Here is a 14,758-nt window from a genome sequence, read left to right on the forward strand (position 1 = left end):
GAAAATCACAGGACGAGTTTTGGATACTGGTTTCGATTTGAATCATGATATGTTTAGGCATTATTTCAGGTTGAATGGACCTTAGTTTTTTGCCATTCATGATATGGTAGAGGCACGGGCGACAGTGCTACAGCACAATGATATTTTTTGCTCAAATAAAGTGTTTGCAATACCATAGTATTTGATCTGCCATTTGACAATTTCCCGTTGTTATGTTCATGACGCGTTATAGAGTGTTTAATCTTCGCTCTTCGCTCTTTGGTGCCTCAGGGGGTTCGATGTGCTACTCAAAACTTACATGAAAATGTAGACAGTTAATGCGCATGTGCGAAGCTGAAATAACTGCTCTGATTGGCTATTTTTACGCGGGGAAGTGCTGTAGTCAGCTTCAGCACAACACAGCTTGGATATTGCAAAAGTAAAGCGTAAGGAAAGAATGCTTGTTTGTGGAGGAATTCGGAACCACAGTCTACTATATACAGTCGCGAAGCTTGAGGTAATTTTTTGCAAATCTCGTGATAAAGCTCTCCAAGCGGTTAGCAACTAGAAACAATAGATTGTCCACGGTCGACTTTGGACTGTGTCGTATTTCCATCGAGTGCTAGCTCGTTGCGTATTTCACATTGATGCTTGTGAAATGTTCGTTATTGGTTGTAATGAAAATGTTAATGGCTAAAATACAATAATTGGAATAATAATATTTTACTAGAGACGTAGAAAAATTGAGTTTGTTTTAATGAAATTTATTGATCACGTTTTATTTTCAATTCTGGTGGGATTATTATTGCTTAGGCCTACTTTTTTTTTCAAAGGATATGTTTTTAATTATAGCTGTTAATTTTGTTGTTATTTTTATTTGTTACTTTACTAGAAACGTAGAAAAAGTCTGTTACAATAAAATTTATTGATCACGTTTTATTTCCAATTCTGGTGTGATTATTATTGCTTAACCTCATCCCACTTTGTTAACCACGTAAGCCTACACTACAAATACCGGTACACGTAAGTTACTCCATTAATTCATATTTCCATTATTATTGTTGTAAAGGGAAATGCAAATTAATATTTATTGATTTCATAGTTAATTATCGCTATAATCTTGAATGAGTGAAGCGATTATAGTAAATTTCAGTTCGTTTTGCACAAACAAAAATAATATTAACCTATTTCTTGCAGGTATCTTCGAGTTTATGGTGGAATTTAATATACTTCATTAAAATAATAAATTAACTTTATGCATTTAATATTTCAATAATGGAAGGAAGGTGTTAATTTTTCCAAAAGAACACAACGAAAGTGTAACATATTTTGTCGTCTACTAGGAGAGAGATCTGCGATGATGAGGCGATAGTAGCGATCGTAGTGATGGGCAACTACCCATGTTTGCATTTTTAGAACATATTGAGCTTCGCGACTGTATATAGTAGACTGTGCTCGGAACTATATACAATGTATTTGGCAACGAGTTAGTATTTGGTAATTCAAATTTTCGACTGCTGCTGCCATCTAACAGTTATTTGAGGTACCTCCTGAATCAATCGGCAAGCGACGGATTTTTTTTTTAATTGGTCGACCAGCAAACTTGCTATACAGACCACTGTTAAATTATGGAATATCACATGCTGAATATCATGCTGAGGTTGGCTCTAAAGGCTCCTCTAATTTAAATTAATTAATTGAACATTGTTGTAAATTATGTGAAAAAAAAAATGATGATTTTCTGTGTTAAATTATGAAGAGTCGTCAGTATCACTAAGAAGGATGTCTTGAGGGAGTTTCCTTTTAAGTCGAGATGGCTGACAAGATCTTGCTCCAATGTTATATGTCACAGCTCCAGGAACACCAGGAAGTTTGTTGAAGAAAGATTTCGACGGAAAAATGAATTCCAGAAAATTGATGCCAAGGAGGTATGTAACCGTATAATTCAGGAAACTACTCATCGTTTCCAATCTTTAAGCTACCTAGACGCAACAAAATTGTTAAACAGCGAATTTTTTGACAATTTTTTGCATAATTTTCCTGAACGCGAACTTGAAGTTGCCGTCAACAGCTATACTGTACTGAACAAAAGAATGTTAAAGACACAACTTGGAGTTCTATACGGAAGATCCGACTTCCGAAATATAGATGGCTGTTCAATTGTTACAAAACATAGTCTCCAACAATTCACGGGATCCATTCTGTGAAGTAACGAAGTTGTTAAATATTTTGGTTACAACACCAATGACCACTGCTGAGCCAGAAAGATGTTTTTCTTGCTTGAAACACATAAAAACGTTTTTAAGGAACACTATGTCCCAGGATCGCCTCACTGCTCTTGCAATACTGTCAATAGAAAAGAGTATGATGTCTAGAATGGAGGGATTTAACGTTTAACACCAGGGTAATTGACAAGTTCTGCAGTAGGAAGGAACTCCATATTTCGTCACTAGGCGAGTCTCAAATTAAGATAAATGCATATAAGTGTATACAGTAGGCCGATATAGAGATTGTAGCACACTCATTATTTTGACCACCAGCCGCTACTGGATAGAGGATTCTTTGCTATGTTCTGATTAAAATTATGTAAACGGTTGACATATAGATACATTATTTCAAATGTTTAATTAATATTATTAAATCTCATCAAAATAAAATATAGTCCTATTTATTTTCAGATAATCTGATATTTGTCTCCAGATTTCTTCTTTAAGTTTCGTGTTTTTATAGTTTTCATCCCGTGCATCATATAAATAGGCCTACGGGTGACATCGTACAAGTTCGATAAGTTTCTGACTGCAATTATCAGCCATCTTTCCTCATTTTCAAATTTAATAAAAACAATACAATTCATCGCCACCTGTGATATCTTTTTCTACATTCAATCGTCATAAAGAGTATAAATGTCAAACATCTTTGATAAATGTGTCAAGAAAATTCGCTGAGCTACCGATTCCAGCGAGAAACTCGCGCGAGGTTTTTGCCTCGAACGAGAAACTCTTCCAGTGTGTGGAAGTCCATTTGAATCCATGTTATCAATTTTTTAATTTTCTCGCAACACATTTCTCGCTGGCGAAAACTCTGCAAGTGTGTTACGGGTCTAAAGCCCGGTTCAGACGGTGCGTGTTTCTGTGATGGATTCCAAGGTGGCTGCGCGGATGGGTCGCCTGCGTGGTCACTCACCGTTAATAATGCGCTCTGGTGGCTCCGTGGATGGCTAGCTTGCTGGATTTCGAGGGTAGGTTCCTTGCTATTTTTCCTGCGTGCTTCTGTGCTGGTTCAGTGTTACCAAAATAGTTGTTTTCCAACTAAATCTTTTTTTATGTTATTTCTTAGTTTCTAAGGATAGAATAATCAAATATAGAACTTCAGTTGTTTTAAACTTCTTGTTTAATTGCTTTGTTGCAACATTTACTATTGTTAATGTAGAATTTTAGTTGTTTTCCACTTATGGTTAGTTTCTTATTTATTTATCTAGACTGTTCTGGGACCTTGGGAGCGAGAAAACAACAGTGTGGATCAACCTCGGGAAGGTTGCAGAAGCTACTATTTTAAGGGGAGAGGATGGTATTTTTTATGAAAAATTACTAAATTAAAAAAATATATATTCTTTAAAATACTCTGTGATATGTGTGGATCGCCATTTTTAAACTTCCTGCATTATGGATTTTTAAATCACTCGCCCACTTTTATAGTTGTTTCCGGTAAATTAAATTTTCAAAAAATTGTTTTTTTCTTTAAAATACCCTTTGATATGTGTGGAATACATTGCATAACATTTTGTGGGTATTTGTGCCCTTATCGGATGTTGAGACGTCATTTTTAAACTTCCTGCGCTATGTATTTTTAAATCACACGCCCGCTTTTATTGGTTTCCAGTAACGTAATTTTTTTTGCTACATTGCCAGACAAAATGAATATAATTTCTGAACTATTAAAGATACATGCATGATATTTAGAACACACATTCTTTAGACTATTAGGAAACTGTTCTCTGTAACAGAATTTTGTTAATTGATTTCATTTTAAAAATACGTGCGTTTGTTTGCAAGAAAGAAAATCAAAAAATTGTTATTAAATTTTAATTGTTTATTTTGCCAACGTAGGGACTAATATCAAAATTCTGTTACAGACAGTTTGTAGAACATAGGCTACTTTTGCAAATACATTGCAAAAACTGTTTGAATCTATCTTTAAAAACGGTTTAGATATATCGGTTTTAGTACAATCCTACATTGGGTTATTTTTTTTTTCAAATTTGGGCCTCCAAATAATTTTTTTTTTATATATTTTTATTTGGTTCAGTTGCCACAGCTATGAGCTCTCTACATACAAAAAATTAATAATTTACACCAAATAGGAAAAAAAAATTGAAAAATACCATCCTCTCCCCTTAAGAGAGCAAGTCGAAATTTTTGATTATGAATTCCTACGGTTGGACCAGAGATCAAGTCAGAACTTTAATTGAGGCGTACAGAGAAGAGACATGTTCATATGCTATACAAACACCATTGTTAAGACATCTTGGCTCGTATGTCTACGCAGTAACCATTTTCGGTTCCACATTCCACTCTTTTTAATTTGATCCATCTCCTCAGCGTTCAAAGCTAGCAAAACAGCAAAGGCTGCTGTACGTCTTCTTCGTACAGCTTCACATACAGCTTCCATATTTGATGTTTACAAATCGTACCGCGCCAGCATCTCCAACTTCCAAACTGGGATCCAGCCAAAGAGTTTGTAATACTTCAAACTCTTTGGATCCAGCATGCAAGGCAATTCGCTCGCGGTTATTTAGTAAGTCTATGAGCTCGCTCCGTGTGAACGAAAACCATCACCGTAGCCACCACGGCACCCAGGCTGCTAGCCACCTTGGAATCCATCACGGAAACACGCACCAGCGAACAGGGATTATAAAGAATGGACACTTCGCGTCGGTACCTTTGATGTAGCCGGACCGATTTCAATGGCCTTCAAGCCAGCTAGAGCGTCAGATTCTGCTTTCTCCCTAGAGTTGGCGCTGACATCACACCAGCTAGCAGTCGACACAGCGGAAATATAACACATATAATTAATACATCTAGGTACATTATGTACTCAAATAAAATAAATTGGATCCATAAAATAATAAATCCTTCATTAACTGTAATGTCTAGACTCTAGAGTTCCTTTATAATGAGAGTTGAGACGTTGACCCCAACAACAATTAAAATATGTAATAATTTGATAGCGCTGAAAATGGAAAAACAACACTCTCACGAGAAGTAAAACCATATACCTATATTATATTATATTATATACAAATATTAAACGAATTTGATACTTAATTTTATAATGTATTATATTATTTTATAATATAATTTATGATATCTGAAATATAAAATATTATTATTACAACTAGTTTGTCACTGAGAAATAAGGAAAAGCTGTTAACTTGAATTTATTTGAAGCAAAGCGTTACTGGATTATGCAATGAGGTAGGCGATGTTTGGATCTTGTGTCTCAACTCTATTCTCAATTATTATGTTAGCGTATGCTCGATTACACTACCTCTAGCGCTTGAAAGTGGAACTATCCCCTGGCGCACAGAGAAACAAAACACACAAACACAGGAAAATTAGCTCAGTGTCCATTCTTTATAATCCTTATTCGCTGCACGCACCGTCTGAACCAGGCTTAAGAAACAGTTCACAATTTAATCGCAGTGGCAGCAGAAGATAGATGAGATGAAACCACCGATCACGATTGCTTGGTCAGCACGTTTTCCTTTCAATGAATTTGAGAATGTGATCATTGATTAGTGTTTGGGATATTCGATTGCTGATAGTTATTCATCTAGTACTAATGCATTATTTTAAATGTCTTATTCTGAATCTATGTATAGTATTCTTACTCTGGATAATTAATAGGGGTCAATAGTACAAAAAGAAAATATGATGAATAGGAAGAAGCAAAGTCGATAACATAGGCTGCGTTCAGCCGGGACAGCGCTGGGGTAGCGATTCATTTTTGCTGAGTTACAGCAGCTGTTAGTGGCTGAACGACCAGACTGCAAAATGTCCGCTGTGTTTACAAAGAAACACGCCATTGTTCTGTCTACTCCGGCACCATTGGTTGATGTCTACCCCCTCCATTTTCGCTGTCTAGCAGCAGGCTTGCAGCGAAAAAAATTTTGCTACGAAAAATGGCGGCCGCTACTTCAGCGCTGTCGCCCAGCAAGGCGTTCAGTGCTGTCGCTATTTCAGCGCTGCCACAGCGCTGGCCCGGCTGAACGCAACCGTTTATACGGAAGAAAGATCACGAAATAATTTTCTTCGTTCGAGTAGGAGTTCATCCGCTCGTTTTGAAGATGGCAGCAGCAGTTCTGTTCGAACGTCCTCGATGAAGATCACGAAAGATATTCCATTGTAATGTTGGTCACAATGAAATCAGCTGTTTCTGAACAATTAATTGAATCGTTGGCTGACATGAAAATAGGACGAACATGGCGCTCGTTGTTTAGTCTGTGTGAGTGTGATCTATGGTGTGTGTAGTAGGAACTTAATATTTGTCAAAGTGTGTGGTTACCCGTTGTAAAACTAGGTATTTCGCGCAGTGACGTTATTTAATGAAGACATATGTCTCTTATGAGCCAAAGTTGTTCTCCTAAATGCTTAACGTACAATTCTTACTGTGATAATATGTCAACAAATAGGGATGTTTCGAACCATCATTCACAGGCAAACGGTGAGGAATTTGAAGAAGTAGACGATACATCCGATGTTTCAGCACTAATACCAGAGGTAAAAATAAGACGCACAAGAATCAGTGCTGCAAAAACAATTATTTCTGGTGGAATACGACAGCAAGGACAACAGAGAAATTATTCTCAGTCTTGTCCGATTCAGATTCCAGACTCCAGTGGGTTAGTGAGTTTTTTTATTATATAGGATGAGGGCTAAACTTGCGCTGAGGTAGCTTAGTTACCTTCATACTCTGTTTATACACCTTGCATTTACGAATCTGTGACAGGTTAGGTTTGGTTAGTTCAGCTTTGCATATACGATCAACTGCATATCCACACAACATCTCTTACAGATTCAACCATTTTCACTTCCAAAATCACCGCAACTACCTCGGCGCAAGTTTCACCTTCTCCGCATATTATAGAGGAAATTATAGATTATGGTACGGGGCCACTGATAAACTAATACGTCAGATTTGAGTAGTAGCATAAGCATATGGTAAAGTGGGGTAAATATAATAAAAAAATACCGTAAGTTAACACAAGTTGAATAGATTGTTGGGCTAAATCTGAAATAACAGATCGCCAGTAGGGGAAGTTATCTCCACTCTCGCCGCACGCTCGCCACACGGCAACTACCCTCTCTGTCTGCTCCCCGTTCTGATGACTCGCTTCTAAGCCAACCATAATGTAATGTGCATTCGACACTCATGTATTTAGCATAACATAACACACAACAAACCTAAATTAGCCTACACCTATTAACTAGCTCAATTTCCCCAAAATTAAATGTGCAATCGAGACTCATGTGGTAAAAATTACACGCATTAACTAGCTCACTTCCGCAAAACGTGTGCATTTGACAGCCCTCACATGGTAACAATTACACCAATAACAAATTTAAAATGACCGTACTTAGTACAATACAACACACACTTCTGAAAATTACACTATTAAAGACCCAAACTCGTCTTCTTCGCTTCCTCACTCTCAGACCTTATCTGCCCCTTGAACATAAGTAGATTCATTTTCCCTCTTTTAGCATGTCTCGTTGTAGCCGTGCAGTCTAAAGCCTTATTAAATAAGTATATAATAAATTTTCAATCTTAAGACATATCAACTTGCAAATGTTTATTTGCTATTTAATAAGATATATGAACGTTTTCGCCGTTTGGGGCATCTTCAGATATAACAAAACATATATCATCTGAACCTATAATAATAAATTATGCAAATAACAAAGAATAGAGAACAATGTATGTATGCAATGCATGAGATTCATGAGCTTTATGTAAATGTGACATAATACAGGATAATTGTTGATATAATCTTTAGATTTTGAAATTTAATTGGACGGATATTTTATACATATAGCTCATGTTGCAAATAAAATATACAATTAGGCCTATGATTAAAATTTGTCAATAATGTTAAAATTTATAATGATGATTGATAAAATAGATATTTAAGAGTACTCATTAGTTGAGGATTGTCGTAGGATATACGATAATTTGCGTAGCTGATGTTTGTGTGTTATGTATGTGTTTCATCTGAAAATTGAGATGGAGAAATGATAATAAGTGCAAAAATATATGCGAGTTATTATATAGAGACACAGATAATTATTATTATAAGACTACTTATTGGAAAACGTTCGCTAATGAACTAAATATTATTTTATGTTGGAGATTGCTGTTTTAATTTATTATCAATAAGATGTCACCAAGTCAGATAATAAATTAAAACAGCAATCTCCAGCAGTTAATAAAGTAAGTAACACAGCATTTAATTTCATTAGACGTACTAAAAAATATTAGAGATAAAATTATTTTCGTTTTTATTTTAATGTAGTTTTGTTGTTTTAAAAGGTGACTCTGATGACATATATAAGAAAGAAGCTGGTAATTCATGATTAATTTTCCTCCTTTACTAAACTTTCATCATGCTGTAGGTTAAATTAAACAATTTGAGTGTGTGCAAAGAAGCTGGGACCAAAAAGAAAGTGCAATTGCAACTCAGTGTACTTTTGTAATGCAGTGAAGGCATTAAAATTAGGAAAATTAAATACTAGAAAGGCTTTGGAAGACTATGGTGTCCCTTACATGATACTGAATGATAAAGTAAGCTATCAGAAAATAATTTCACTATTATAAGATTCCCCCCAAGAAAAGAATAAAATATTTCATTGGCAGAGTTGATAGCCTATAAAAATAGGAGAGGAGAGAAGAAATTTTTTCAAGAAAAGGTGGGAGATGGGCAGACAGTTCGAAAGCGGTGCAACTAGGGTGACCAGACGTCCTCCTTTGTCCGGACATGTCCTCCTTTTTAGGCCTTTGTCCGGGGTCTGGGCAGATTTTTAAAAAATCAAGGAATGTCCTCCTTTTCATAACTTGTATGCCTGATATTTTGAAATTATCTGATTCGACGCCTTTCTCAAGTAATTTGGCTGTAGGTGGCAGCAGCATGGACAGAACCATCATAACTCTCTTTGTTCCTATTTGTTATGGTCGCTGTTTTCATTAACTGTAAAATCATTTTATATTATTAAGTTTTATCATAAGTATACTGTAATAAAATAGGTATTGACGTATTAAGTATAATATAGGCCTAAGCCTAAATCTAAATATATATTTTCTGTCCTCTTTAATAATTATAGTTCCCTTGACTTTCATATGTAGCTAACTGTAAAATCATTATTACATTTTTCCATAATTAGTTCGTAAAAAAATAGATATTAATGTAACATTTAAGTATGATATAGGCCTAAGCCTAAATCTCTACTCTAAATATTTTGTAATGAAATAGATATTGATGTAATTTAAAGTATAATAAGCCTAAATCTAAATACATATTTTCTGTCCTCTTTTTTCGAACAATGTCCTCCTTTTTGAAGCTTTGTGTCCTTTTTATCGATGTGAATCAATAGTACAACAAACTCTGCAACAGTGGAAATACATATTCTTTAATAATGAAGTCTACGATATTTATTAAATCATTTATGATCTTGTTACAATTATATTTTGTAATAATTAATATTAAAACATTCTTTAAAAACTTTTTTAATAACCATAGCACTCTATAAATTGCATTGTCCAATTTATGAAAATCATTAAAATCTTACAAAGTAATAAAATTCTTTCGTGCCAGGGACTAAGAGTATAAGTAAAAAAAATATATATATATATATATATATATATATATATATATATCAATTTTTATCGGTCCTTACAAGTCATTTCGCAATAAGTAGAATTAAAAGGCATTAGTCTACTATGCAATGAAAATTTATCAAATATTTCTATGTTTTATTTATTTCAGATCCTCACGAGCTTATGCTGTCTCTGATTTAGAAACTTCAAACCTCTGTCCTGAAAACTAGGAATTTTGACTTATACTGTTACTCCCTGGCACAAAAGAATTATTATATTTTTTTTATTACTTAATTATTTTTTTTCGCGAAATAGTCGTATTCAAATACAGTCAACTCTGGATATAGTGAACTCGGTTATAGTGAATATTCGGCTATAGTGAACCTAAATCATTGGTCCCAACCCACATACATTAAAAAGTACATTAATATTTTCGTTTATAGTGAACTCTCGCTTCAGTTATAATGAACCTTAAAAATTGAAGTTACAAGACTTATATACTAGCAAATTCTTATTTGAAGTCTTGTATAAAATTGAAAGAATGTATTGAGAACAACATTCTAAGTTTCTTACTCCTTTAGCCAAAAGACAAAGGTAGGATTAGTGATTCCTAGAAAGTGAACTGTACTGTGAATCCAGGCACTGCATGGTGAAGGGTTGACATTCTTTTCTCAGCACTCTATTCTACTATTTCTAATCTTCCACCGTCAAAGGGTTGCCTTTTGTTCTCAGAAACATTTCCATTATGACAGATAGCATCAAAACAATGGAAAATGAAAGTGCCTTCTTTTATTAAAAGGGGATGGACATTATGTCCAGAGCATAAATGAAGGTAAGATTTCGATGGCTTTCAAACTCCATCAACCCTTTCCCAGTTTCCATTAAGTGACCTGGGAAATTCCAAGACTGAGTACGCAATCACACCATAACAGCATTTGTCATTTCTACCTGGATAAATCTATTTCTAGTGTTACAACAGTGAATGTACTGTATAAAAATGTCGAAGCATAAAGTGTTTTCTTTGGAAGATAAGGCAGATATTATAAGTGACATTGAATGTGGTCTTTTGCAAGCGGACGTTGGTCGACAGCATAGTTTAAGTAAATGAACTGTGAATAACAGTATACATTATATAGTGTAATCCATTCTAAAAAAATTAAATATTTTATTTTCTTGTTCACACTTTTTCATTCATTTCTGACATTTAAGGTTAGGGGAGAGTCACTTCGGATATAGTGAACGAAATATGCAAGTCCGCAGAGGTTCACTATATCCGGAGTTGACTGTACCGCGCGAGTTTTCATCTCTGTGAATAATTTATTCGCGAATCGTCGACAAGTAGAGAACTCTTGTGATACTAGACCTATCGACTTTTAAGGGTTTATGTCCTCTTATTCTACTTATTTGTATTGCGACAAATTTATTAAAGATTACGTCATTTTTGCACCCGGCTCTCTTTTCCTTGATGTTCATCCCTATTGTTCTTACGCTTGTTTGTATTGTAATTAGTGCAGTGTGAATAGTCTTATCAGCATTATCTCTGTTTCGAGGGCTGGTATAGTCATTAGGATATAGCCAAATATTTAAGAGAAAGCCAGTCAATGGTGTATTCAGGTAATGCTCAAAGAGCGGAAAGCGAGCACAGTATTCAGATTACTTTCTCATAGTACTAAGTGATGCTGAAGAAAATCGATGTCGAGATTTTTATGTTAGACATTTTCAAGATTTTGATGCTGAAAAAGAGCTTTCTGACATCCTGTACTTCACTTTCTTTTTCGGCTATAGCAATTTTTCCGAAACAACATTTATGAGTCAGTTTATCTAGGAGTGATTAGCATAAATATAATTCATAATGGGATTACCTGACATTTATCTTACAATTTCGGAAAAATTGGTACTGTGAAACCTGTGTAAGTTGACCACCTTCCATACCAGTCAAACCCAGTAAGCATATAAGTTGCCGCTGTTATTACTGTTATTATTATTATGATTATTATTATTATTATTAGTATTATTATTATTATTATTATTATTATTATTATTATTATTATGGTTATTATTATTACTACTACTACTACTACTACTTTTCATTCATAGTGTCTGTCAAAGGACCGGTCTTTCACTGCAAACCCAGCATTCTAAAATATTTCCTATTTTCTGCCTTCCTTTCAATTTCTGCATATGATCCATATATCTTAATGTCGTTTATCACCTGATATTTCTTCTGCCCCGAACTCCTCTCCCGTTCACCATTTCTTCCAGTGTATCCTTCAGTAGGCAGTTTCTTCTCATCCAGTGGCTCAGCTAATTCCCTTTTCTCTTCCTGATCAGTTTCAACATTATTCTTTCTTCACACACTCTTTCCAAGACTGCTTCACTTCTTATTCTGTCTGTCCATTTCGCATTTCAAGAGCTTCCAATCGTTTCTCTTCACTTCGTCGTACTTTCCATGTTTCTGACCTATACCATGCCACACTCCACACAAAGCACTTCACTAGTTAGTTCCTTAGGTCCTTTTCGAGAGGTCTGAATTGAATTGAAAGAGGAGAATTGGGAGGAGAAATTTAAAAGGTACGCAAAACGCGTCCTCGCAAGGAGTTCGGGGCTGAAAGAAACTGAGTATGTGAACTCCAAGCCTGTTGGCCACTTGTCTCACTCCGGGTTACACTGCTGCATTGAAGGAGTTCTAGAAAATTTTGAAGGGCGAAAGCCGAAAATGGACGAAACATCGTAGGTACCACGTACTCGAGGGAAGGGAAATGTGATCAAACTGATCACAGGACAGGACGGAGAAGAAATGGCGGAAGGTGTAAGTCTGCACATTGAAAGGAACTTTGCCATTTCGCAGTGCAAATGGAGTCTAGAAGACTCACTTGTCTGTTGTTCGATGACTAAGGCAAGTGAAGGCCATCGGAAGAGACGCCGCTAATTCTAATCTGCAAATTGAAAGGTTCTCTGTCCTTTCGCAATGCGACTAGAGATGAGTAACCTCGCCCATGTAGCAGATATTTTATAGATGTTGAACCAGGGCAGCAATTGGTGAACTTTATAGGGAAGGGCATATAGGTCCGTGGCCCATTTCTCGTAAGGCTCATCCTGACATTTGTCTTGGTACCTTAGGAAAACCACGGAAATACCTTAGGCAGGATGAGTTGTCTCATTATAAAAGACTAACCTATTGGCTCTTAGGTAAGGAGTCGATTGAATTATGACTGAGTCTTTTGGATCGTCTCAATGTAGAGACTAGCCAATTGGCTCTATGGTGACTCTTCCACAGAAGATGCTTCTTTTTATATTAAAAGCTTTCTTTGTCATTGCTATTCTCCCTTTGACTTCCTGGCAGCAGTTCATGTTACTGCTTATAGTACACCCCAAGTATTTGAATCTGTCCACTTGTTCTATTGCCTCATTTCGAATTTGCCTGTTTATCTTTTTTATTTCTGAAGATGGCTCCCAAGTCGAAACTAGTCAATTAGGTATTTATGAACTTAGTTCAAATTAACACGTGAAAGTATACTCATAAATTGTATTTCTATGTGATATGGTGTTAAAAGTTGTGTAATCGAGATGAATAATCTTTATTTTTCTTCCGATAACCATTATCTTTGTCTTGTGTACATTTATCTTCATCCCATACTGCTCACAGCTGTCACTTAGCTCCAGTATTGTTATTATTAATTTTATTATCAGGTTTTACAATGTCCTAAACATCTTCCTATACCTATTTTCAGGATTCTATAGTCTTTCTCCATTCTTCTCTATTCTCCCATGTCCCATCTTCCAATCAGGATTGCCAGATGTCCTGATTTTCATATAAAGATCCCAAGTCCCGCTTCGATTCGAGGTGGGATGCGAAAAGTCCCTTCTTTAGAAAATTAACATCCTTTGTATAATTTTATGGTCACCTAGTAACTATTTGTTTGCACATTGGAAAAAAACTAATACTCTGCCAAATGTAAGGCTTGTGACAGTGAATTCAGTAGTGAATATATTTCTAACATTAAAAAAAAAAAGTTCATCAGAAATGTATGATACAGAAAATGAAAAAATAAGCTTGTTGAAAAGTTGAAGTCCAGTAATAAGCTCTAAAAATGCGTACTGTATGTTAAATAATGGGTTTGGAGCAGTAATATGCTGTCACAAAATAACTTATATATGGATTTAGATGTCAATACATTTTATGTCATTGTAATCAATTAATAAACATTGAAATTTAAATATTTTGTCACATGTGAAACCCTCTTTTGGAATTTGTATTTTACAATCTATAAAGGTAAAGGTATCCCCGTAACATGCCATGAAGGCACTTGGGGGCATGGAGGTACTAATAATAAATCTGTAAGCGAAATGTTTCTGGTAATTTTCGCTTTTCTAAAAATAATTGGTGTTAACATGTATAATTAATCATCCTGAAACCGAAAATCGCTTTTTTTTAATTTTTGCTTGTACGTCTGTCTGTCTCTCTGGATGTTTGTTACCTTTTCACGCGATAATGGCTGAACGGATTTCGATGAAAGTTGGAACATAAATTAAGTTCGTTGTAACTTAGATTTTAGGCTATATGGCATTCGAAATACTTTATTTAAAAGGTGGGTTATAAGGGGGCCTGAATTAAATAAACCGAAATATCTCGCTTATTATTGATTTTTTTTTAAATGTTATATAACAAAAGTTTCTTTAAAAATGATTTCCGATAAGTTTTATTCCAGGCAAAATTTTGATAGGACTGATATTTAAGTCTGTCTGTCTAGATGTTTGTTACCTTTTCACGCGATAATGACTGACCTGATTTCGATGAACATTGGAATATAAATTAAGTTCGTTGTAACTTAGATTTTAAGCTATATGGCATTCAAAATACGTTACTTAAAAGGGGGGGGGGGGTTATAAGGAGGCCTGAATTAAATAA

The 14,758-nt window shown here is 35.1% G+C and overlaps 1 protein-coding gene across 1 annotated transcript in view; it reads left to right on the plus strand.

The window, feature by feature from the left end:
- Positions 1-5,987: 5,987 nt before the first annotated feature.
- LOC138694285 (proton-coupled zinc antiporter SLC30A2-like) overlaps positions 5,988-14,758 on the plus strand; it is a 63,243-nt gene continuing 54,472 nt past the window's right edge. The window contains exon 1 of the mRNA XM_069817805.1: positions 5,988-6,880. Coding sequence (XP_069673906.1) covers positions 6,594-6,880 — 287 coding nt within the window. The 5' untranslated portion in view covers positions 5,988-6,593. The remainder of the gene's footprint in view (positions 6,881-14,758) is intronic.

Source organism: Periplaneta americana, chromosome 2 (genome assembly GCF_040183065.1).
Source record: "Periplaneta americana isolate PAMFEO1 chromosome 2, P.americana_PAMFEO1_priV1, whole genome shotgun sequence".
Lineage (NCBI taxonomy): Eukaryota > Metazoa > Arthropoda > Insecta > Blattodea > Blattidae > Periplaneta > Periplaneta americana.